A 25,383-nucleotide genomic window follows, 5' to 3' on the forward strand; every position below is an offset into this window, starting at 1 on the left:
GGCTACATTTTAGCAGCCCTCGTCCTTACTATGTGGGGCAAAGCTTAGAGCCGAGGCCACCCTCTCCCTACCCCAACAGAGAGACAGCAGGCCCTGCTTGCATTGTTTTATTGGTAGACGTAGAGAGTGCTGCTGTTCCTGCAGGCCCCGAGGATGATGCTGGGATGGCTAAGAGGCAGGACTGTGTGGTCTTCCAGTCATGCTGGGAGACAGGAGCAAAAGAAAGTGCTGGAAGCTCTCCCACAGTGTCTCGCTGGGACCTCAAAGCCTCATGGCTTGACTCATGGGCTCTTATACCCGATGCTGATTTGTAGCCTGATATCTTAAGAGGTTCCCAAGGTAAGTGGGCCTGTTGCCATAGCACCCTTAGACACGCTAAACCAATAAAGCCATCTCTGAGTATAACCAGCAAAAGCTCCAGCAGGAAACGGTGGTTTGCAGGGCCAAGAGCAGCCTCGTGATCTCCCAGTTAGCCTCATCTCCAAGACTTGAGGTCTTGGCATAGAATCCTGTGGGAATAGCAGAAAGAAATGGATGAGGAATTTGTTGGCTATCCAAAGAGCTATTTTAGGACATCCGTGACAAAACTGAGGTCAGTTAAATACTTCTGATTGTCCCTCTCCTCACCCCACCAAGTCCTAGACCCTAGAACTGACTATCAGCCCAGAAGCTAGCATTCTTGGAAGCCACTATGGAAGAGCACTGTGTTCCTAGCGACAAACTATATTGTCGCTACTTAGTGGATGGGATGTCTTACTCCAAGGAGAGATGCTAGGGCCTGGCCCATTCCAGATCTCCCCTTACCTGCAGAAGCCTCATTTGCCTCGCCAGGCTGACAGGTTCAACTTGGGAATACGGTTACAGCTCACAAAACCCTGTGGGTAGATGTTAGCCCTAAAGATGTCCCTCGAAACTGTGGTGATGCCAGTATTGTCGCATATAATCCGAGATAAAGAAATTCGCCTCAGAGCTTTTCGTTGTCTTCTGGTGAAAACTCCCCATTTCTGCCACCAGAACCTGTCGGTCAAAGAGAAGTGTGAGAAGGTTGGAGAGCTACTGCTCAGAGAGCACCTCGCTTGTGCCTGACACTCACACACTCTCTTTGGTCCTCTTTCTGTCATCCTACTGCCCAGAAGTGAGTATAACAACAATCTAGGCTCCAGGGATGGACCTGAACTCAAGCATATGCCACATCCAAATAAGGAGTCAGGTCTTAAGCCACAAGCTCACTAGAGGGAAGTCAGATTTAGCTCTTTCTGCCCACATCTCCTGGGTCCGCTAGCATAGAACAATAAGGTTGGCGAGTTGCTGTTCTAGCCTATGGAGGTTCTGATCTTGCCTGGGGCAGCATTTCTTTCCCTCAGACCCACTTTGCACAGGGAAACCTCTTGGCCTCGGGTCACGTGACCTTGGGAGCCATGAAGCTTTAAAAGGCGCTTTCTCCATTGTCCAGCCTTACAGTGCTGTATCCTTCTGGGAGTTATTTTAGACCCTGGTCACTTACCTGTCTCCATCTCTGGCTCTTCTGAACTGGTTCTCAAAAAGACAAGCCAGAAGAGGCCCCACCCGGGCCCCTGGCAGAAGAGGCTCCGCGATGGCTCCGACCCAGATGTCAATGTTGTCGGGAGTCTTGTACAGGCTCAGAAACTTCCTTGCCAAATCCCGATTTTTTAGCACCCGACTAAGCTGGGCCAAGTTTCGGGGCTGGGAAAGCCCACAGAAGCATCTCCAGGCATTGTATCCTGCAGGGGAGCCCAGTCAGAGCAATGCTGTCAGTTTCTCACCAGCTTCTGCTGCTCCTCACAGACCCTCCAGAGTACATTCTATGGTCAGTACTGGATGGAACCAGAAGATCCCTGAGGTCTGAACAATAGATCACTGCCCTCTCTAGACTGTTAGGTGGACAGTCTTGTTTTGTGTGTGTTGGGCTGAGAAGTGTGTCCTGATGTACGAAGCCCACAGATGCAGTTTTGATGTGGTGTCTGTGTTTACATATAGTGGAGGTGTGCATGCATACAGAGGTCAAAGGTCAACATTAGGTGTCATTTGTTAGACACTGTCTTTTTTTTTTTAACTTGCCTAGAACTCATCAAGTAAGCTAGGCTGGCCAGCCAGAGAACCCCGGGCTTCTGCCTGTTTCTCCCTCCCAAGCACTGAATTATAAAAATATGCTACCTAAGCCTGGCATTTTTTTTTTCAAAAAAATGGGGAATGAACTCACATCCTCATACTTGCAAGGCAAGCAAACCGTTTACTAACTCTGAGCCCCGCAGATTTGACATTTAATATTATTATCGGGTTCATACACATTTTATTGGCACACTACTTGGAACATTCTTAAAAATCAGGTTTGAAGAATATGTGAAGGAATGACTAAATGAGAAAACAAACAACAATTTCAAGCACTGTGTTGCAGGCAACTAAGGAAACAATACTATGTTTTCTTATCACTAAGCGTTGTGTACCTCTCAAGACGTCACAGTACCTTCATGAAGTACCCTGCAGTGTGTATACTTAAGTCTATCCCGTCTTCGGCTATTCAAGGTCTACTAAGTAGAGTTCAAAGCAGGCAGTACAATTCTAGATTTGCTGTTGGCTGGGGAAGGGGCTAGAGGAGACTAGAAAGTTACAAAGTGGCAATTTGAGTGGGTAGCAATGCCAGCCTTCCAGCAGGGGGCGCCAACAGCTCCTTAGCTGTAAGCAGCATCAAGTTTAAGACTGCCAGGGAAATGATTCTTCTTGCCATACAAGCGTGAGGAACCTCCTGAATTGGATCTCCAGGACTCAGGTTTAATATATATTATTAATATATATTATTATATTAAAATCCTAATGCTGGAGAGACAGCGGTAAGCAGTTTTGGGCTTCACTGACCACATGCTCAGCCTGCGTGGTGGCCTCCAGGTCAGTGAGAGACCCTGCCTCAAAAATACAAGGTAGAAATGAGTGGTGGTGTCCCACACCTTTAATCCCAACACTCGGCAGGGGAGAGGGGCTGAGGGAGGTGGATCTCTGAGTTTGAGGCTAGCCTGGTCTACAGAGTTAATTCCAGGGCAGCCAGAGCTATACAGAGACTGTGTCTTGAAAAAAAAAAAAAAAGAAACTAATAAATAAAATACATACATACATACATACATACATACATACATACATACATACATACTGGTAGAGGGCAGCTGAGGAATAACACCTGAGAGTGGCCTCTAGCTTCCATGTGATCCCCACAGACATGTACATGGAAACGGGGGAGAGGAGGTAGGAAGGGAAAGCAGCCCTGATGTCTCGGTGCCTGGTGTGTGCCTGTCCATTGCCGTCATGAGCAGAGCAGGCAGTAGGAAGTCCCTGACTCCTTTACACACAAGTGAGGATCAGCCAGGACACGTGGGGCTTCAGGTTCTATCTAGAGAGGAAGGTTGGAGTTGGAAGGAAGAAAGGCCAACCAGGCCTGAAGCCTCTTTATGGTGGAGTCAAACAACAGGAAGAATGAAGACATTTTGAAGTCAGATTTTTACTTCATATTTTTGTGACTTTGAGTAGGTCACTAGCCGTCTCTGACTTTCCCCCCATCTATATGATGACTGGACCCACTGCTGCTGAAAGTCGTTGGAACAAGGAAATGAAACAGGAGCATCTGTTCTCTTCACACAGCGACAGTGTCCTCACCAAACAGCCCATGGGGCCTTAATCCTAATCTACGTGTTCCCTGTCTCTCTTGTTCCTTGCCTTCCACCCTCAGGTCAGAGGGCCCTGCAATCTCTTTGGTCCTAGAAACTTTATAGCCTTCTCTGAAGTTGCCAGTGAGGTGGGGAACAGGACAGGTCATCCATGCCCATAAGTCTATTGCTGTTCTCTGCTTCGAAAGTTCTGACCTCTTCACCTCCTTGTCCCCTGACCTAGTCCTGGGGTGAACCTAAAGCTGGGGCCCCTGTAGCAGGTAGAGATGACCTGAGGAGTCAGCAAGCAAGGGGCCGTGGGGTGGGGATGGAGGTGCTTTGCTGCATCAACATGCGTCTTGCCTGCTCTATGCTACTATCTTGTTCCTGTCAGAAGGGAGGGTCCAGGTCTGCTCTGAACTCCCCAAAACCGGCCCTGTGTGAGGTGCCCCATCACCTGGAAGCCCGTGGTCCCGGCTGCGCTGCATGTTCAGAGCTGCCAAATCCAGCCCGATCCTTCTCACTTGCTGAAACAGCTTGTCCCGGAGCTCGTCCACCAGCATGGAGTCTTGGCGGTTCAGCTTAGCGGGGGTGGCCATGAGACCTCGGAGGATAGGGTCGATGCCACCTGGTTTCACAAAAACGAGAGTTGGCCAGCCTCTTAGGAGCTCCTGAGGTCATCTCATGATGCCAAGCCAGCAAGTGGGACTCCTTGCAGCCCCATGATATACCACTCTGACATCAGTCTGCCCCGCCCCCTGCTTAGGAAACCTCCATTATCAGGCCTGGTGATTTAGATGATACAGATATGATAATCCTAGCTATTCAGGAGGCTGAGGCAGAACAATCACAAGTCCAAGGCCAGCCTGGGCTACTTTTAGGAAAGCCCTTATATAAAATTTAAGAAGTAAAAGGGGAAGGGAAATAGCTTAATGGTAAATCACTTGCCTAGCATGCACAAGGCCTGGGTTTAATTCTCAGAGTGAGACAGGAAAGAGGGGGACTCCTCCCTTAGGGCATGAGAGACTCATTGATGGCTGCCATCTTTCCACTATCCTGAGGAGGCATTAGCAGAGGCTGGACCAGCAGACAACAGCCCACCGGGAAGGGGTGCTTGGACCCTCCCCGTTTTGCCTTTGGGAAACCCAGTCACCTTCATGTACAATACGCCAGCTGGCAAAGAATGCAGAGCTCAGTGGAACGTGGGAGTTGGGTGCTGAGGCCCGATACTGGCTGTCCAAGCGGAACATGAAGGGCTGCAGCATGGTGTGGCCGAAGCGGAAGGCCAGAGTGAAAACATTGGCTACACGGGGGTCCACATTGGAGCAGTAACCTCTGTAGGGACCCAAGGTTCTTCTGATCCGGGCCTTGCCCAGAACCAGAGGCAGGAAATCTCGGTAGGTGATGATCTGGAAGAAATGGAACGGGAGGAGTGACATCTGAGAGCCAGCAGCCCTCCCTTTTCTCTGCACAGATTTCTGCTGTTCAGAAGGCTTCTCGGGCACACTAGTGATTATTGTCATTGTGTTAAGTATGGCAGCATTAATCTTCCCATTGGAGGATGAGATACTGAAATCCAAAGAAATGCCATGGATGGGGTCCCAGTCAATGTTGGAACCAGGGGTAGAGATGCACCCCAAGCATCCAGACTTAGCAGCCTTAGGGTACAGCCTCAAAACCACATTCTGGAAGGCTGGGAGCCACCCCCTCAGATTCATGCTGGTCTCTGGGCCGCCTACCTGGACCATGGCGCCCACAATCTTCCGGGCTTCATTGTATAGCTTGTCTCCACTCCAGTGGGGATTCAGGCGCTTCAGCTCAGTGGCTAGGCGATTGTGTTCTCTCACAAACAGTGTGTGCAAGGCTGCCAGTTTGGGGGTTTCACTTGACCGAGTATCACCTTGAAAACCCCCCAAGTTCAAGATTATAAGAGACTCTTTTGGTAAGGGAAGACTGAGGTCTGGGACTCAGAGACCAGGTGAGGCAAACTTCCTGAGCTATGCTTCCATCTTTGCTATCTCATGCGGCTCCTATCAACAGTCACCTTCCTCCCCAGGACAGAGAGCACAGCAAGCTCCTGGGTCCCTAAGTGGCTAGGCCAGGCTAGAACCAAGTGCGGCACACAGGCCAGATACTGCTCTTTTTGCCTGGTAATTCTCTTCTACAGGAAGATCAGATCCGCAGCTCAGACCACACCCTGTGCGGAGACGACCCTAGGAGCCATGGCCTGGAGACTACATGCCCCTGTCTGCATCTGTCTCTCCACCAAGGACTCTTCCGGTTCTCATATTTGAATTTGATATCCCACTGCTCTTCCCAGGGATCAAGAGGGGCAGGCACATTGGGCAGGGCCCATTTCTGTACCCAGACCTCTCCAAAAGGCAGGCAAGGACAGCAAGTTCACCCCCCCACACACAGTCTTGTTTAGACCAAGTTTCTGGAGACCTCTGGTGAAGGTACATGCTGCTCCCCCAGAACATACAGTCATGTAATCCTTAGAGAGTGAGTTTTAGTTAAGCAGTGAGGCAGAATGGACGGAGCAGAGACCCAGGAGCTACGGTGACTTCATCCCAGTATAGGCTCTGCCCTCAGAGCGCTGCTCTCTTAAGCACACTCACCTTTCCTCAGCCTCAGCCTCACATCTGTAAATAGAGGATGCTACTTCTCACCTTTCAGGGCTGCTGTGAGGTTCAGGGATGGCCCAGAAGTGATTACGGTCATTATCATAACCACACAGGAAGGCTGGGGTAAGGACTATAAATAGCGTACAAACTAAATAGCGGGAGGGAGGGACCGCACAAATGCAGAACTGTGTAACAAGAAGGGAGGTACAAAACACACTCACATGTGCATGTGTAAGTGCGTGCGCGTGCACAGACACCAGCCTAAAGAAAAATGGCGTTCAGGTAACTGAAGAGCCAGTCCCTTTCTGCCTCAGAAGAGTCAACGTCTTCTCTTGGGTCCCAGGACCATGACTAGGAGCAATGGGCAGATGCTGGATGAAACTTAATGGGGACCACCCCTATAGTTGGCTGGAGTGACAATTAGGTAATGAGAGCCTTGTCACTGGAGACAATGAAGCAGGGACACCTGACCACAGCCAAGGGATAGGCACTTCCTGTGTACTAAGCTTCCCAATGACTGCACAGATCTGTACCTAAGATATGCCCCCATGCTGAGGGTCTCCATCCTGTGGGTCCCCTGAGATCATCACTAATGTCTCCTCACCACACTCCACCATGCCCCTCCATCCCGGGAAGACTCCCCTGAAGACTGACCTGCCAGAAAGCAGGGGATGCGTGCAGAGCGGTTAGTCAGGAGACAGGGGTCCTCATGCAGGTTGTCAAACGGCAGTAGGACTCGGCCATTGTCCTGGAATTGCTGGTTAGTGGCCAGCAACCCCAGGTAGTTGGTCCGATTTCGGAGCCGCAGGGCAAGGGACACCTCGCTGCCATACACCATGCTGGCGTCCACGAAGGATGTAAGCGCATTAATCTGGTTGCGGACTTCGTTCTTGTTTTGGGGGCACGCTGGGGCGGAGCGGAAGAAAGGGATGCAGTCTCTCTGGTTCTTGATGCGGGGGTCATTGGGTGGTATCTAGGGTGAAGAGCTCTCAGTGACTCTGGGGCCCTCCCATAGCAGGCTCCCGATGACATTGCTCAAAACTTCCCTACTGCAGGAAGCCCTCCAAGACTCACCCAGACCTGAACCTGGGACTTTGTGCCTGCTAGGGAAGTGCTCTACCCCTGAAATGAACCCCCTACCCTTGATGAAGCTTCTAAAATAATGAAGAGTTTCATCTAACTGGAGGAGAGACTGAGCCTCTGAGAGACAAGCTGTTGTACAAGCAGTTAAGCCACGCTGAGTGAAGGCAGCATTTGCTGTGCCCGCTATACAATCCAGATGCTAATACCGTGCTATGAAGACCTGGAAGGCTCCACAGTAGAGGCACCCCTGCACCAAGGCAGCAGGAAAGGGGGTTGGTAATACATAGTCCCTTCTGAGTGCCTCCCTTCCCACTGCAAGGAAGCAAACCTGTAAGTGAATGTGTTTGAGTGTGCGTGAATGTGTGTGTGAATATGTTTGCCTGTGTATGTGTATGTGAATGTGTGTGTTTGAATCTGGGGATATGCTTGTGCCCCTCTCTTCCCCAAAGCGAATCAACTTCCTGAATTCTGTATTTTCTGACCTAGTGCCCTACAGTAGTACCCTTGCTTGGAGGAAAACCCTGCTAACAGCCCAAAACCGAGAGTTGGCAAGAATTGCAGGGTTCTTGGACTGCACCAACCCATGAAGAGTTTCTAATAGTTTCTAAAAGTAGGGCCCAGAAGACTGCTCTGCTGGAGTCAGTCCAATGAGTCAAGGAAGGCCTGCCACATATATCCTCCATGAAACCCCAATAGAGCCCACCCATCCCCCACCCCTCCAACATGCACTGAACGGGGCTTCTGTGATCTCTGAACGGGGCTTATTTCTCCCAGACTCTCTGGAACCCCTCTTTCTGGGCTGGGAGCTACCCCTAGAAGGTTGTCTGAGGGACCTTGATGGGGAAGCAGGGAGGCAGCTGGGCACAGGTCTTCTCACAGTCCACGCTCATGTTAAAGGCCACTCTGGCTGGGGACTCTGGGGAGAAGTCCAAGTCATGGTCGATAAACTGGCCCCACTGCATGAACATGAGGGCCCGGCCCTGGTCTGAGGTCAGCTTCTTCCTGGGGAAGCGCACAATCCGATTGGAGACATCCCGGACCTGGTGGGGAAGTACAGTCGGCATGGGTCTAGGCTCTCGGTCAGGGCCAGGTGCTAAGACCAACCTGCACTCAGGGAGTGCCAGTTCCTGCCAGAGCTCTCGGTCTCCCATCCACTCCCTCCTCCCGACTCCTCTGTTCTTAGAGATGCAGCCCAGATGGTCTACCAGCTTGGCCTGAGGTTTCTGGTGGCATATGCCTATAATCCCAGGATTTGGGAGGTTGAGGCAGGAGGATTGTAAATTCAGGGCCAGTCTGTTAAATATTGAGTTACATGCCAATCTGAACTACACAGAAAGATCATATACCAACAAGAGTGAGGACGCTGGTCCAGATCGCAGACTCCCCCCACCAGCTGTTCCAGAAAGAGAAACATATCAACATGTAGACAGATTGATTATAGAACTGGTGATCTTCAGAAACGGGATTGATTTCAAGGTGACAGGCAGAGATCTGGATAGACAGTTGGAAGGGTCAGTAGGATAAAATTTAACGTTAATATTAAGGCAGGTAGGGAGTGTTACGTTAACATATCAAAAGTAAGTTGATAATTGTGAGATTACAAATCATGGATGCACAGGCTCTTTATATTTAGCGAGATACTTTGACCTGAGCGTGGAGTCTCACGTCTATAATCCCAGCCCTGGGAAACGGAGGCAGGAAGATTGCTGTGAGGCTGAGGTCAGCCTGGGTGGCATCCTAAGTTTGGACCAGTCTAGACTATAGACTCAAAATATAAAACAGAGGGACTGGAGGATAATTTAGCGGGTAAGAATACTTGCTACAGAAGCCAAGAATTGCTACGTGTGCCTGAAGCCCATGCATTGAGGGCAGAGACAAGCCAGTCCCAGGAGCTCACTGGCCAGGCAGCTTCCATGAAACAGCAAACTTCAGGATGGGTGAGAGACCTTGTATCAAAAAATATGATGGTGGCAAGCAGCAAAGGGAGATACCCAGCATTTTCTTCTGGCCTCCACATGCCTGTGTATGCCTGTGCACACACATGACACACATGTGCACAGGCACATACACACATACATGGGGTGAGCGGGGAGAGAGAGGAAGGGAGAGGAAGGAGGAAAATAGAGAGAGGAGGAGAGATGCTTTGACACCTGTCCTCTCATGAGAACAAAAAAGCAACTCTATTCCATAGTAGGTAGCTTTAAGGGACCATGGTCTGTATGGCTGTTTATGCCAAGGGCTTCTCTTTCATTCACACAAGCTCTAGGCTTTTCTATTCACGGGTGAAGAAATTGGGCTCAGAAGGTAAGTATATTCTTTACCCATAGTCTCTTAGCCGATCAGTGGTCGGAGAGCCCAGACCTGAGCCTTGCCTGTAACAACTCAGGGCTGGTTTTACCTTCTGTATTTAAAAGAGAGCAAGCATTTTCCAGACCCTTCACTCTGACTCACGAGAGGAAGGAGGAAGCCATTACGCCTCTTGCCACGGGTCCAGCCGAAGGGGAGAGACCTGTGGTCTTCATACTCAGCTGGCAGCCAGCGGGCCAGGGCCTGGTTGGAGGCTCCCAGCCAGGGATTCTTCCTGGGGTAACGAATAGGTGGGTATTAGTTGGGTGCAGGGCCTGAGAGAGGGGGTAGAGGGCAGAGGCAGGGCCCCTGACACTCACTTGTTGTTGCATCTCCCTGTTATAGTTCGGTACTTGTTGCTGCACCTCTCAACCTGGTCTTGGAGAACACAGCCACTGGCCTGGGCCAGCAGGCGCAGCTGAGATTCTGTGAGCACATCTGGGGAGGAGGGAGGCAGGGTTCTGAGTCCAGAGTCCAATCTCTTACCTGGGCTGTTCAATTCTACCCCTTTATCATCTCTAACATCTCCTAGGCTTCTCACCCCACCTCCTACATCTGACTTTCCTTCAATCCCAGGACTGGGCAGGCTTTAGGGGCTCAGCGGGGATCAGATTACCAGTGACATTGAAGGGTCTGGATCCCTGTGGCTGATGCTTCTCTTCTAGCAGCCCTAAGGCCACATGCATATAATCAGCAGCCTGAACAACTCTTCTGGTGGCTGCTACTGGCTGTTTGAAGTAGGCCAGGAGGTCCATGGGGCTAGCCGAGCCACTGCGAAGACGCTGCGTAATGCTGTCCCAAAGAGGAGGAGAAAGTTGGAGGAGGGTGCAGGCTACCATAGATCCTCAGTCCAGCAGGGAGACCCATAGTGCTCGGGGTTCGGGTTGGGTAAGATGATTTCACCAAGAGCCCGTCCTCCCTCGCTGACCTTCCCAGTCTCACCTCTCCTGTGTCCGATTGTAGGCTGTGTCCACCAGCAGCTTCGCCTCCGCTACACAGTCTCGAAGGACTGAATTCTCCACTGGACTGGGGGAAGCTGTTCAAAAGGATGGAGGCTCAGTATCCAAGGGAACCACAGACTTCCTACATCCAAGTGTTTCCCCTCCACATCCTTGCTTTAGACCAATCTTCTGCCTTGGTACCTAAGAGTCTCCTACCTGGGGCGGTACCCTCAGCGTGTTGGGTGAGGATGAATGTGGCTAAGGCCCCTACCAGGGCCAGCAGCTGCTGCATCATGCAAGCAGAATCCCCGCTACAGCTGAGCAGGCGAGCAATACCCACGGACGCCACGGAGGTGAGTGTCCAGTTCCTCTCTCTCCTAGAGGCCCTGAGCCAGTTTCTTTCTGCTTACTCTTCAATAGAAGGGGCTAAGAGATTTTATATCCCATCCTGGGGCAGAGGGGGCGGGACTTTGCCGCCAGAAGCCCAGCCTCTGAGGCGGAGCCCTGGAACCTCGGTCTGGTTTTCAGGGGGAGCCATGAGATTGAAACACTCCCATCCTACTTTACTAACGCACTAGAATAGGAGCTCCCCTCACCACCATTGCTTGCTACCATACCCACCTCCAGTCTTGGGCCCATGATGCATTTCCCCCCCACAATTCGAAGCAGTGCTGGGGGTGTGGGCATCACCCAGTGAGTGATGAATGACCTCGGTACTGACAGGGAGAGAGAGCTTGGCCCCATTTCTAATTGTCACTCGTCATTTCCAGATCTCACTTTCACATCCCTAAAACAGGAGTTTGTGTGGATGTTTGGAAGGGCCCCCCTCCCCCTATCAGGGCAGAAATGGGGTCTGGACTCACTACCATATCCCTAATACTCAGCACAAGGCTCCATTCAGTAGCCATTCATTAAATGTTTGTAGAGGAGTGAATCGTCAGTAATTCAGTTTCTTGCCGGGCCCTGGTGGCGCACGCCTTTAATCCCAGCACTTGGGAGGCAGAGGCAGGTTTGAGGCCAGTCTGGTCTACCGAGTGAGTTCCAGGATAGCCAGGGCTATACAGAGAAGCCCCCCAATAATAATAATAATAATAATAATAATAATAATAATAATAATAATAATTCAGTTCTCTCCTTATCTCCCTAGGGTTATCAGCTCCCTCCAAGATGCCAGAGAAATACTTCAGGGGACACCTGGGGTCATGGTGAGGCCACAGGTAGAACTCACAGGGAGTAAACCTCTGGAAGCATCCTGCCTGGAGCTAAAGGCCCACTGTGGCTCTGGGCGTGCCCTGAACTCTTCTCAATGCACAGCTGGGGTTGGGTTTTCTGTGTGCTCCCATGTGCTTGACTAAAAGAGCTTGCTGCACTAGGCCAGACTGACCTGAGTCTCAATCTGGCTATTTCACAGGCAGTGAGATCTTGGGCAGAACTCAACTCAGTTGGCCCCAGTCCCTTCACAGTTCCAAGCCTTTCTTCCTGACAGACCCTCCTCTGGAGGAGCCTGATGACTCCATCCTCACCTGCCTGGATGACTAGTGTTCGTCTCTGGACTGGACTCCAAAGCCACTGCCACTGTGCCCATAACCAACCTATCCTGGTCCCTTCAGTATGTCCATTCTTTCCTCAGTCTAGACCCTGCTCCTTCTAGACCTCAGGAGACTCTTCCCTGGGCTCTTCAACCCTTCCCCCACCTCAACCTGCACAATGCCTTCCCCTGCCCCTCCTCCCACACCAGTGCTCCCTCCTCTTCCACCAGCCTTGACAGTTGCTCCTGAAACAGCCACTTTGCTTCAGCAAGCTCCCTTTCACAAGCTCCCGTCGACAGGGCCTCCCCTATCTTATCTCCCGTCTTCAACAGAGGTCCAAACCTGTGTGCCAAGGGATAAAACGTTACAAGGAAGGATGAGAGTCTACTAGATCTCCCGATGACACCCTCCTAGACCTCAGTTTCCAAACTTATGAGCCAGAACAGCGATCCCAAAAGACTTTAAACCATACTATGCACAGCTGAGCTCCCCCCACCCAGATGCTCCTGGCTAGAGCTAGGATGCCTCCTTCCAGGGACCCCATACCCCCACGGGGTCTGCTCTCCCCTACAGGGGTCATTAGTTCTTTAGCAGCAGGCAGGTAGTCGAGCGTGGTCATAGCGATGGGTTGCAGTGGGTTTGGGGGATGAGCTAGGAACAGAGTCTTGGGCTCTAGATCCATGCCTACCTGCTACATTGCTTATATTTGGATATCTTAACAAGTTAGGCTTATTGACTGCTCAGTATAATGATTAGATGAGACCCTGAGGGACCCTACACAGCCTTACTATGGAAAGCAAGTTCTGGGGATGTTGCTAAAGCTGGCCCTTGGGTCTGAACTAGCGGGTAAAGCTCGTGCAGGAGACTGAAGAAGCATGGCCTATCACACGGCTCTCCTAACCCCTGGGGCTACGTGCTCTCTTCACCTTACACTCAGCTGCCCTCCTATGGGACGCTGTTCATAGCTCCAACCATGCTAATCTTCTGTTTATAATCCCCACCCTTTGATGAATGCCCCCCCTTTTACCCAGCTCCCTCTAGGATGCCACATTTGACCCCCTCCTCCCAAGTCAAGCTGGGACCTAAATCCTGTACTCAGCACCAAGAACCCACTGAAAGCAGCTCAAAGACATGCTCCAGAACTCCTGATATAATCCCATCATCCTGTGAGCCAAGCTGCTGGACCCAAAGGCCTTCTCTAGCACAGTGGAGGTTTCCTGAGCTGCCTGGTACAGCGCTTGACACGCTGCCACAGTGCCTAGCACAGCAGTGCACTGGAGAAGCCTCATCATTCTGTTATTGTTGTCTCTTCATTACCTTTGTACCAGGCTGACCCTCAGGGAGACCTTGGCTTCAGCCTGGAGGCAGGAAGGAAGAATGCAAAGGCTTTTTTGCTTCCTTCAGGGCTGGATCTCTAAAACAGAGCCCTCCAAACTGAAGGGGTTGGCTCCTAGTTCTGGGGCTGGGGGCACTGGGACCTGATGAAGCAATGGAGCCCTGGACAAGGTGACATGCCCTCCAGCCTAGGCACTCACTGTGGCCTTCACTAAGGGACAGGTCTGACGGACAGGCAGGGTCCTCACATGCTCATGGTGATCAGCTCTGACATTGATTTTCTTCTGTAGTCGAAGTGATCAGAAGGGACCAGAGGAAGAGTGTAGGCAAAGGCCGTGGGTCCTCTTGCCTTCCCCCAGGGGCCTTTTTCACAGCGTCTCATAGGGGAGATTTTCCTTGTAGCTACATTTTATCCAGCAGCAACTAAGTGTGTCAGACACTAGGGCCTCCTTCAGTATCATCCTCATCCCACTAAAATAGTTCTGAATGATACTTGTTAAGTGAAACAAATAATAATGGCCAGAAATGTGTGGAGGGGTGTGTGTGTGTGTGTGTGTGTGTGTGTATGTGTGTGTATATGTGTGTGTGTGCATGTGTGTGTATATGTGTGTGTGCATGTGTGTGTATGTGTGTGTATGTGTGTATGTGTGTATGTGTGTGTGTATGTGTGTGTGTGTGTGTGTGTGTGTGTGTGTGTGTATGTGTTAGCTGAAAGATTGGAATTCAAGGTCTGCCTCAACTGCACAGAAGGTTTGAGGTCAGCCTGACATGCATGGGACTCTGGAAATAAATACATACATGCATGCAGACATACTAACTATATAAAAGGAAAAGCATAATGGATTAATTTTTTTAACTTTAATATCTACATATTGTTAGATTTTGTTGCTGTTGTTGTTGTTTGGTTGGTTTTGGTGTTCAAACAGAACCTCATGAAGCCCAGGCTGACTTGAAACTCTTCCTCCTCCCTCCACCTCCCAAGGACTGAAATTACAGACGTGTGCTACCACACACACCTGGCTTATATTAGCAGTTTTAGTGTTCAACTTACAGTTGAATACTACATTTTCTTCTTTAGTTTGAAAGTCAGCAGTGCCACACAGGTGTGGCGACACACTGCTGCCATCCCAGCATGTGGGAGGCTGATGCAGTCAGAGATCAGCCTCAGCTAAGCTGCAGGGACATCCTCAAAACAGACAAACAGGCATTTAAAGAGAAGAAGCAGCTCAAACTTGAAGGCATAGATAAGCTGGTACAATATCTCGTGTGTGAAGTAAACTGTACGTGAAGATACTGTTTGCAAGGCTGGGGAGATGGCTCAGTGGTTTAGAGTATGTACTGCTCTTCCAGAGGACCCGGGTTCTGTTTCCAGCACCACCATTCAACAGCTCACAGGCCTATAATGCCAGCTTCAGGGGATCCAATGCCCTTCTCTGGATTCCCAGGGTGCCTGCACTCTTATGCACATACCTACACAGAGATCTGTGTATATATACAAGAAATTAAAAATTAATAAAAATATATCTTTTTAAAGGATACGCTTTTCACATGCCATCTTAAACTCGAATATTAAAATGCCAGTCTTCATATAGAACAACAGAACTAAAAGGAAATCAAATTCTATCTCTTTCAGCTTTATAAGTACCATGCTATCATTCATATCAACTATTTTTTTGTTTTGTTTGAGACAGGGTTTCATGTAGCCCAGGCTAGCTTCAAACTTGCTATGTAGCCGAGGATGACCTTGAGCTTTGGCTTCTAACCACTCCTACCCAGTGCTGGGGTTACAGGCATATGCCACCCCCACTCTCACCCCCAGTTTATGTGGTGCCAGGGATTGGCAGGACCTTGTGCATGCTAAGCAAGCATTCTTTCAGCTGAGCTACAACCCCCAGCCGAATGAACCGTGCAAATGCAAACACACAGGGCTTAGTTCTTACTCTTGAAGTAAATGCACAGAGCAGAGGCAGCCGTTGTATAACTGGGAATTTCCTAAATTAACCACAGTTCTTATGCAATAAAAAAAACCCACTAACTTGAACTCACAGGGTTTATTAAAGTTAAACAGTATTTGCAGCAATTACTTAGCATACAGAGCAGCACAAACTGTACTTGGAGAGGAGAATTTTATTGCTGAGATTGTTTAGAGTAACAACAGCAGGGTGCTCCTCAAGAGCCACCTGACCCTGTGTAATGACTCCCTGGAAGTTCTCGGAAGCCCTAAGCTTCTATGCCAGGGTGAACAGCTCTCTCTGCCCCATCGTTAGCGACAAAACAGGAGGCTTTCTACTCCCTCCACAACCAACCCCTCCGTGTATTTTCTGTCAATGGAGAAGGAGGGGAGGGGATCACTGGGCTCTGAGCACCCGGGGAGGGGAAGGGGCTGTTTACAGGGGTCCTAGGGGTGCACAGTGACCTGGTCACTCATCTATTGAGCGGCAGGATCCCTGATGCTTCCACACCTCCTCAGGCTCGCAGTTTCTCTCGAGCCTCCACTATCATTCTTCCCCACCACCCACCACACCCCAGCCTTAATGGATGTACCCTTCCTCCCACTTCTAGGTCCATCCGCACACCCTATTGCCAGAATAACTCCACTCATTTTACTCCAACAGTGACCAGGAGGCCTTCCATTGGCCACTTCTTGCTCACCCCAAAACACATCTCAGACACCCTTCTTGGAACTACAGGGCACCTCACAATGATGTTTCTCAGCACATATTGAACTTTACCGAAAGAATGATGTCACCATGTCCATCGGCCCATCTTCTGGATGGGTGGGAGAAGAGACTCCATACTTGATCTCTATGGTGTGTATTCAGCACCCAGCAGAGGCCTGGGCCAGGTCCCAGAAGTAAATGAGCAGCTTTCTTGCTTAATCTCCTAAGTCCATTTTAGCAAGGAAAACATATCCCTTCCCTGATCTAGTTGGGATTTTTCCAATCCTCTTCCTTCTCCAGGGGCCAGTTAGGCCACAGAGCCTGAGTCAGCAGAGAAAAGAGAGGGTGCAGACTCAGACCACTAAGTAGGAGGCTACATGCTGAAGGCAGCCATAGGGATACCTCACAGGGTTGGGTGCTTGTTTATGAGGCTGGTGTGAGCTCTTCCCCCAATAAGTGGAGCCCAGAATGTGCTTCTGGGATAGATAAGTCTCCTTCCAGGCATGACTGGGCTACAGGCTTGGGATCTTACAGGCAAGCACTTCCTCTGAAAGGGAAATGGCCACTCAGGACCTCTCAGGAGGACCATACTTAGGGCAGAGATGATACACAGGACTGTGCTCCCTGCCCAGCACTGAGGGGAAAGAGGAGGAAAAGAAGGAAGAGAAGGAAGAGAGAGAGGGAGAGATTATTATTCTTGGGTTACAAGGCTTCTAGGAGTGCTCAGGATATGGAGCCCTGACCATTCAGCCCCCCAATTGCTTGCCTGGGCTGTCCGCTTCCCTTCCTCCATCTTAGGCAATGAGACTATGGGGCCATGGAGGGGTTGTTCCCCTGAGTCAGAATCAGCATCCGGGCTCTCCTGTTGTCTCATTCTGACCCCCAACAGCTCCTCCGAAAGAAAGAGACACATGGGGGAGGAGGGTCGCTCTGGCTCCTGCCTCACCTGCAGGGTAAACCTCCTATTCCTCTGCTTTCTAAACATACTGGCTTTCAGCTTCATAGCAAAGTCTACCTTCTTCCAGACACAAATCGCAAGCCCTGAAGGCTCTTTTTCTCAGCCTGGCTGACTCCCACTGAGTGCCCAGGTCCCACTCCTCCACAGGGAATCCTTCCATGACTCAGCAGGCTTAGGGCCTCTGGTTCTTAGTCTTGTGGCTTCTTTCCAAACTTCATTATGTGCTAATGATTAAATACGTTCCTCACATTCCACATAGAACAGGCTCTTGATCACAGCAGCCTCGTATCTAAGCGTGCCTGGCAGGCCTGAATAAGATTTATGGACCAAATGTGTTTGCTGTGACCTCGTCTGCCATGGCTGTTGGGTCAGGAGATGGATTTGTGTTTGTACATGTCAGGACCCAGTACCTATGGTAAGGGCCATTATTCTCCCTGGACCAGACTAGCTGTGGGTCACTGGATGCTGTGGCAGACCAGGCCCTGGACCATGAAGACAACCTCCTTCTCAGGAATCTTAAGCGACAGCACTGGAGAACCTTCCTTCCCATCCTCCCTGGGCAGTCTAAAACCTCAAACTTCTGAAATAACTTTCACAAGAACTGTCTACTGGCCGTGGTGGAAATGCTGGCCACAGGCCTGATCAGATCTCTTTATCTGCTCTGCTCCAACAGTCCCATTAAGACAGGGGACACAGCAAGGCTCAGGCTTGGCAGACCCACCCTTGCCCCCAGGGGTTCTTTGGAAAGGGGATTATTTGTCCTAGTGTCACTTTGAGAACACTGAGATGTACATGGGAAAGGAGCTTGCCTAAACCTTAATGACAGTCCACTGTGCCAGGGGCCAGGGGGTGTGTGTGTGTGACTGTCTGATTGTGTGTTTCTGTGTGTGTCTCTGTGTGTGCCTGTATGTCTGTGACTGTGTGTATGTCTGTATGTCTGTGACTATATGTGTTTCTGTGTATGTGTCTGTGTGTGTGTGTGTGTTTTTATGTGTCTCTGTGTGTCTATATGCCTGTGTCTGTCTGTGTGTGTGTCTGTATGTCTGAATATATGTATTTGTGTGTGTCTGCATCTGTGTGTGTCTGTGTGCCTGTGTCTATGTATGTATCTGTCTGTGTGTATATGTATGTCTGTATATGTGTGTTTATATGTCTGTCTGTCTCTCTCTTTCTCTCTCTCTCTCTCTCCCTTTCTCTTTCTCTCTCTCTCTCTCTCCTGTGTGTGTGTGTGTGTGTGTGTGTGTGTGTGTGTGTGTGTGGTGTTTCTGAAAAGACAGCTCTGGGTTCTCTACCTTTACTTATCAAGTCTGAAAATGCAGCTTGGGGCTCTGGAGAGCTGGCTTGGAAGTCTAGCACTACTCCCACTTCCATCGTGGCCTGATCCACCTGTGTGGCTTTGAGCAAAAAATTGACCTCTCTGAATTGCTAATCAAGTCCTCAAAAAGCAGGACGATTCAGTACTAATTCCTCAGCTGGTCTGGAGAGGCATTCTCTTCCTGGGATGGGACGACCCCTGGGTGAGGATTGTGTAGACTGGCTGTTCAGCTTGTGGAGAAAGAAAGTCCCCAGAAGAAGAGTTGGTGGGAATCCTCGGCTCCCCTGGGCTCACATGTGTTTAATAAAAGACCAGCATAGGGTGAGGGAGAGCTTGCTGTTTGAACAGGAGGATTCAAGTTCGACCCCTAGAAACCACCTGAGAAACCAGGCATTGAGGTCTGGACAGAAGGCTCCTCAAGCTAAGAACATGTGCTGCTCTCACAGAAGGCCCAAGTCAGTGTCCTAGTGCACACATTAGGAAGCTCACAGCCACTTGTAATTCTAATTCCAGAGACTCTGATGCCCTCTGTGGGTACCAGACACACCATGATGCACATATATATGTGCAGGCACTCTTTTTTTTTTTTTAAAAAAAAAAAGGATTTCTCTGCATAACCCTGGCTGTTCCAGAACTTACTACATAGAACTTACAGAGATCTACCTACCTACCTCTGTCTCACAAGTGCTGGCATTAAAAATGTGCCCCACCATGCCCAGTTACACACACATTTTTAAAATTTTTTATTTGTCTGATTGTTTGTTTGAGACAAGGTTTCTCTGTGTAGCCTGGGCTGTCCTGGAATTCTCTGTAGACCAGGCTGAGCTGGCCTGGAACTTGGAGATTCACCTGCCTCTGTCTCTCCAGTGCTGAGATTAAAAGTATGTGCCACTATCCCGCAGCTCATGGTTTTTTTTTTTTTTTTTTTTTTTTTTTTTGTTTGTTTGTTTTTCGAGACAGGGTTTCTCTGTATAGCCCTGGCTGTCCTGGAACTCACTCTGTAGACCAGGCTGGCCTCGAACTCAGAAATCCGCCTGCCTCTGCCTCCCAAGTGCTGGGATTAAAGGCGTGCGCCACCACAGCCCGGCTGGTTTTTTGTTTTTTTTAAATCCAGGAGAGGCAGCACCCCTGTGTTGGAGAGGCAGAGGCTGAAGCAACCCTGAGGTATGATGGCCACTGAACCTAATCAGCAAGTCCCAAATCCTAATGAAAGCACTTGGTTTGTCTCAAAAAGAAGTGAGGAAGCTCCTAGCCCCCACACCAGCCAGTTTACAACCGCCTGTAACTCCAACTCCAGGGGCTCTTGTGGCCCCTCTACAGGCCTTCATAGGTACTGCACTCGCATGCACAAACAGATTCCCAATTTAAACATTTAAAAAAACCATTTTTTTTTTTTTAAAGAAAAAAGTGTCTGAGGAAAAATGCTCAGGGTTGACATCTGGCCTCCACAGAATGCACCCCCCCACACACACATGCACACTCATACATGTCAGTGTACACATATAACCAACACAGTTCCTCTATAAGAAAAGGCCCACAGTGGTACATCTTTTCATTTTAGTAATTCAAAACACATAAAATCATGAGTGTCAGGGCCAGAGTGTAAATCGACAGTTTAATCGGGAGAGGATGTGGGGATTGCAAACCAGCCTGCGTTTGCTCTCCAGGTGGCACTCTGGTTTCTCGGAGTTACATCAGTCCTGTAAAGGGGAACCTTTGTCTGATTTCCATGAAGCCTTCAAACGTGTCCCACCACCACACTGAGTGACAAAATCAAATTTTAACGTGTTTAATTTCTGCTGAGAGGCATGGAGTGGTGTCTAACCTGATACATAAAGTCACCCCACAACCTTTCAGAGATAAACTGTAGGCTGAGTGTCCCAGCTCCGTGTAAAATCATATCATCTTAAGAATCCAGAGAAGAGTCATGCTGCAGCCACCTCCTGGCCTTCAGAGCTTCTTTGTCAGACAGACAGAGGGATGTACCATTTTCCTTTTTCCATCTTGCTATACCAACACAGGCAGAGGATGCGGCAAAGACAGAGGAAGCCAAATGAGAGCAGACGTCCCCATACATACCCTGAGACACCTGGACCACCAATTCTGATTTCTCTTCTGACTTTCTCAGTTCTCTTAGTATCATGCATTACACATACTCTGTAGTAGACCACCCTGATACACACACACGCACACACATGCGTGAACACACATACACATGTGTGAACACACATGCATGCACACACATGCAAACACACCACACACACATGCATTCACACACATAAACACATCCATACACATCCATACACACATGTATGTGCATACACACATATACAGACATATACATGTATGAACACACATGTATGCAGACACATACATGCACACACATGCACATACACACACATGCATACACATACACCCACAACACACATATACAAACACACACATACACACAGTGACCTAATAGTTGAGAAACACTATTTCAAGGAGGAGGGACTTAGAGTAACCCAGGTCTTAGGGATTTCTGTGTCTAGTCCTTGGCTCCGCTGATTCTGGGTCCATGACGAGGCAGATCAACATGACAGTGAGAGTGTAGGCTGGGAGAGGTTCTTTAGGCCTGGTGGCTGCCAGGCAGGGAGGAATGGACTACACATGAGGTAGAACTGTCAAAGGCACATCCACATGGACCTTCTTCCTACATTTAGGCTCACCCTCTTAAGATAGACAGAATCTACCAAATAAAAAGTGCTACCAAGCCTTGAATACTTGAGCCAGGCTGTGGGGGGTGGGGGGCGGCAATGTTCATAACCATAATACAAGTAGCAGAGAGAGAGAAAGACAGACAGATAGACAGACAGAGCAAGTTTTGAAGCGACAAAGTGGGTGCGTACATCATTACTCAGGGACTATTTTATCTGACGTGATTGAGGATTGCCAGGGTGTGGTGATAAGGAAGCATTTCATAGTTTTATTGTTGCCTATAAATTCTCCAGAGAAAATGACTCCCCTGTGACTTGCACAGGACATCCTGCCCTGCCTATGTTGTGCCCTGTGTCTGTTAGGAGCACACCCAGGGCAGGAGTCATTGTCTTTGACTGCCCCAGTGTCCTCCTCTCTCATGGTGGTGCCATTGGATGGTGCCACTCAAGGGATATTCCTCTTGCTGCTTTCAGGGCGGGCAGTATTAATAGGATCTCCCCCATTTGTTTCTATCTTCTTCCCAAGCTCCCTCAACTCTTGCTCTGGGTGCCTACTGGGTATTCTGCCATAAATACCACCCCAAGTATCCCCTTCGGGGTACTTTGGTTCCTGAGGCTCCTGACCAAGGGTAGAATGGTCTCTCATCCTTGCATTAGCCAAAATAGAACCAGGAACTTTCCCTATGAACCCACAGTAAAAAAAAACAAAAACAAAAACAAAAAACAAAAACAAAAAAAAACCCAGAATCGAATGAGTACATCGCTGACACTCAAAATAAACACTTGCTCAATGAATGGGTACAACACATGAGCATCCAGGCACGACTAAAGATGAATGGATTGCATGGTGCCATTTATGGGACGCTATTCTTCTCGCTTTTGTGGTAGACTATATTGAAAGTATCAGCCCACATCTATCCTCACTCTCTTTGAACAGCACCCACCCACAACCCTTGCTGAAGGAAGACAGTGTAATGACACACTGGATATCCCCCTAGCCACTGGGGACATGTGGTCCTACTTCACAGTACTGGATAGTTTTATTTCAATGTGACACAAGCTATAGTCATTTGAGAGGAGGGACCCTCAATTGAGAAAATGCCACCGTACAATTGGGCTGCAGGAAAACCTGTAGGGCATTCTTTAAATTAGCAGTTGATGGGGAAAAGCCCAGTCTGTTGTGAGTGGGGCCATTGCTGGGCTGGTGGTCTTGGGTTCTCTATAAGTAAGCAGGTTGAGCAAGCTATGGGGATCAAGTCAGTAAGCAGCACCCCACCATGGTCTCTGCATTAGCTCCAGTTACTGTCCTGTTTAAGTCTCTGTCCTGACTTCCTTCAGTGATGGACCAGAGATATGGATGTGTAACCCCAATAAACCTTGTCCTCCTCAAGTTGTTTTGGGCATGGTGTTTCATCAAAGCAGTAGTCACCCTAACTAAGACACCTACCTAATTAAATCATCCTCATAAGATGTAATTAGAAGTCTGGTAGACTGAGATAGGCAGCTATAAAAGTAAAAGTCAAGTCTTGGTTTGGAACAATGCTCCCCGTTTTTGCCCTTACGTGGACAGTTACACAGGCAAGAGAAGGTGACATGAGAAAGGGAGGGACTCATTCCTTATGGCTTCTTGCTCCCAAGGGAGACTTTCTTACATCTAGGCGATCCTTCTGTCCTTGTTAATTTTTGTGGCATGTGTCTGTGGACATGTTTGTACCTGTTCCCATGTATGTATGCTAATAGACATGTATGTGTGTGCATAAGGAGGCCAGAATTCAATGTTGGGACTTCCTTAATCTCTCTTCACATTATTTTTTAAGACAAGTCTCTCATCAAACCTAGAGCTTAACAATTTGGCTAGACTGGCCAGCCAGCAAGGCTCAGAGGTCCTCCTGCCTCTGCCTCTCCATCATCAGGATTATAGATACATGCAACCATACCAGGCTTTTTTTACATGGGTTCTAGGGTTGAACTCAGGTCTTCAATAGACTGAACTTTCTCCCTAGCTCATATATTTACAAAAAGAACCAACAACAACAACAACAACAACAACAACAAAACCCCTTAATTTGGACTTGTCTGTTATACAGCCTCCCTTGCAAACCATAACTATACTGTCTTTGACCTGACACCCTTTCACATTTGATACAGAGGAAAGAGAGAAACAATGTGTAGCAGAGGAAAACACACCAGTGAATTGAGAAAGGAATAGCCCTAGGTGTCTGTAAAGACTGAACTTACAGCAATTGATGAAGGAAATGGGATGGAGACAGAAGATGAGCTAGAAAGAGATCAACAAAATACTACACAGCATATTCTACAAATCAAAACACGGCATCAAGACTTTTATACAAATGTATAAAAGTGAATGACAGAGAAAATGAATTATTGACTAAATTAATAGGTATTCAGATCACAATTTGCAAGAAACTGTTGCCTCTGAAAATAGGGGTGAAGGGGGGACAGCAGCCAGCAGCCAGACTCTTACCAACCCGTTGATTATGGATTTCACACCTTGGGTGTGGTGGACAGCCATCCTCACTGCCTCTCCTCAACACACACACATACACACACACAAACACACATTGTGTGTCTCTCTCACATCACAGAGGATTTCTGGCCACTTCAATGTACAATCCAGCTGACAGAAGAAAGGTGTCTGTATCAAGAGTGATAAGCAATAACTCTTCCCACATTCTATGTCCTCCACAGCATCCACTTGCACCCTGTTTAGATCTTGACAGATGTGTAACATTGTCGAGATCATTGGTTAAGTCAGTTTGTTGAAGCAAAAACCTGAGAGTTGAGGTAGGAGATCTGTGGTCAGCAGTGTGATGTGAAAGATCAGAGCTCCTATACAGGACTGGGAGGACAAACCATGCTCTGCCCCATGCTATGGACTCAGAACAACAAAAAGAGTCTAGGAGAGAGGTGACACACAGAAATAGCCTTCTGGGGCAGATGCCACCATCACAAAAGAGAAGTTTCCATCTATCAGAGGAAGGACAAAGAGGCTATGGCTGTTCATGGACAAGCAAACATTTCCAGTCACTGTGGGAGGCTTAGAATACTTTTCACAAACTTTAACCACAAGAAAACACTTCCGTTTTTCCTAAAGAGCGGAGTTACTGAGTCCCTGGGACTGAAGCAACTTAAGGGAGAAAAGGGCTGTATTGGCTCACAGTTTCAGGAAATAATGTATCATCGTGAGGAAGGCGTGGTGGATGGAGCAACCTGCTCCTCAGTGGCAGGGGTGTGGGGTGGGAACAAGGTACCTGATTACAATGTACTGGTACATTAAGAATCTGAGAGTGCTGGAAGTGGGGGCTAGGATATAGTACCCAAGGCCTGTGCCAATAACCCATGTGAGAAAGCAGGATCCTAGATTCCAAAGGTTCTACAACCACCCAAAATAGTTACACCACTTACTAGCTGTGGCCCAAGTGCCCAAATAGCTGATCTGTCTAAAACAGTTTAGACCCAGGCCATACAGTTACTAGATTTCAGAACAGATCCTTTACAAAGACAGGCTGTGAAAACATGCTTAAGTTATGAAAAGAGAGGATGTATACTTCCAAAAAGGATCAGAAAAGTACCTTACCCATAGTCACTCTTTTCTACAAACTAGCAGATGCATCCCTAGTCTCCTCAATGCTGCCTGCATCTCCTGGTTCCTGAGTGTGTAGATCATGGGGTTCAGCATGGGGGTCATAACCGTGTGGCTGATGGACACTGCCTTGTCCATGGTGAAGGGGGTGAAGGGCCGGGCATACAGGTAAATGCTTGGAATGAAGATCATAGACACCACAATGATGTGGGTGGTGCAGGTGGATGCCACCTTCCTCCTCGCCTCCCCTGAGTGTGATCTCAGCATCACTAGGATGACCAAGTAAGAGATCAGAAGGAGAAAGAACCAGATGACATCCAGCATCCCACTGTTGGAGATCATGAGGAACTCCAGGAGGGAGGTATCCGTGCAGGCAAGTCTCAGCACTTGGGGGACATCACAGTAGAAATTATCAAGGACATTGGGGCCACAGAAGGGCAATGGAAGCATCAGAGACAGCTGGATAATCGAGTGGACAAATCCCACAATCCATGCTGTCACCACCAGTACCACACAGTGTTGGGTGTTCATGATGGTGACATAGTGGAGAGGCCGTGAGATAGCCACAAGGCGATCATAGGCCATCACTGAGAGGAAGAAGACCATGGCCCCTCCCAGGAAGTGGAAGAAGAAGACCTG

At 48.9% G+C, this 25,383-nt stretch overlaps 1 protein-coding gene and 1 pseudogene across 1 annotated transcript; both read right to left on the minus strand.

Annotated features, from left to right (window-relative positions):
* Positions 1–91: 91 nt before the first annotated feature.
* On the minus strand, positions 92–11,062 carry Epx (eosinophil peroxidase). Its single transcript, XM_028772417.1, has 13 exons — positions 10,864–11,062; positions 10,649–10,742; positions 10,323–10,498; positions 10,027–10,144; positions 9,812–9,941; positions 8,194–8,400; positions 6,932–7,250; positions 5,393–5,553; positions 4,807–5,062; positions 4,111–4,281; positions 1,505–1,742; positions 805–1,017; positions 92–509 (listed from the first exon to the last, which is right to left on the minus strand). The coding sequence occupies exons 1-12, from the start codon at positions 10,940–10,942 to the stop codon at positions 816–818; spliced, it is 2,151 nt and encodes a 716-aa protein (XP_028628250.1). The 5' UTR covers positions 10,943–11,062; the 3' UTR covers positions 92–509; positions 805–815.
* Positions 11,063–24,744: 13,682 nt separating this feature from the next.
* The window catches only part of LOC114625185, a 928-nt pseudogene continuing 289 nt past the window's right edge, over positions 24,745–25,383 (minus strand).

This window comes from Grammomys surdaster, unplaced genomic scaffold, assembly GCF_004785775.1.
Source record: "Grammomys surdaster isolate TR1022 unplaced genomic scaffold, NIH_TR_1.0 213, whole genome shotgun sequence".
Taxonomy (NCBI): domain Eukaryota; kingdom Metazoa; phylum Chordata; class Mammalia; order Rodentia; family Muridae; genus Grammomys; species Grammomys surdaster.

Coding starts and splice junctions, on each gene's coding strand:
- Epx (XM_028772417.1), bottom strand. CDS start 10,942: ATGATGCAGCAGCTGCTGGCCCTGGTAGGGGCCTTAGCCACATTCATC. Junction 10,743..10,863: donor CGCTGAGGGTACCGCCCCAG/GTAGGAGACTCT, acceptor CCTTTTGAACAG/CTTCCCCCAGTCCAGTGGAG. Junction 1,018..1,504: donor AGAGCCAGAGATGGAGACAG/GTAAGTGACCAG, acceptor TTTGACCGACAG/GTTCTGGTGGCAGAAATGGG.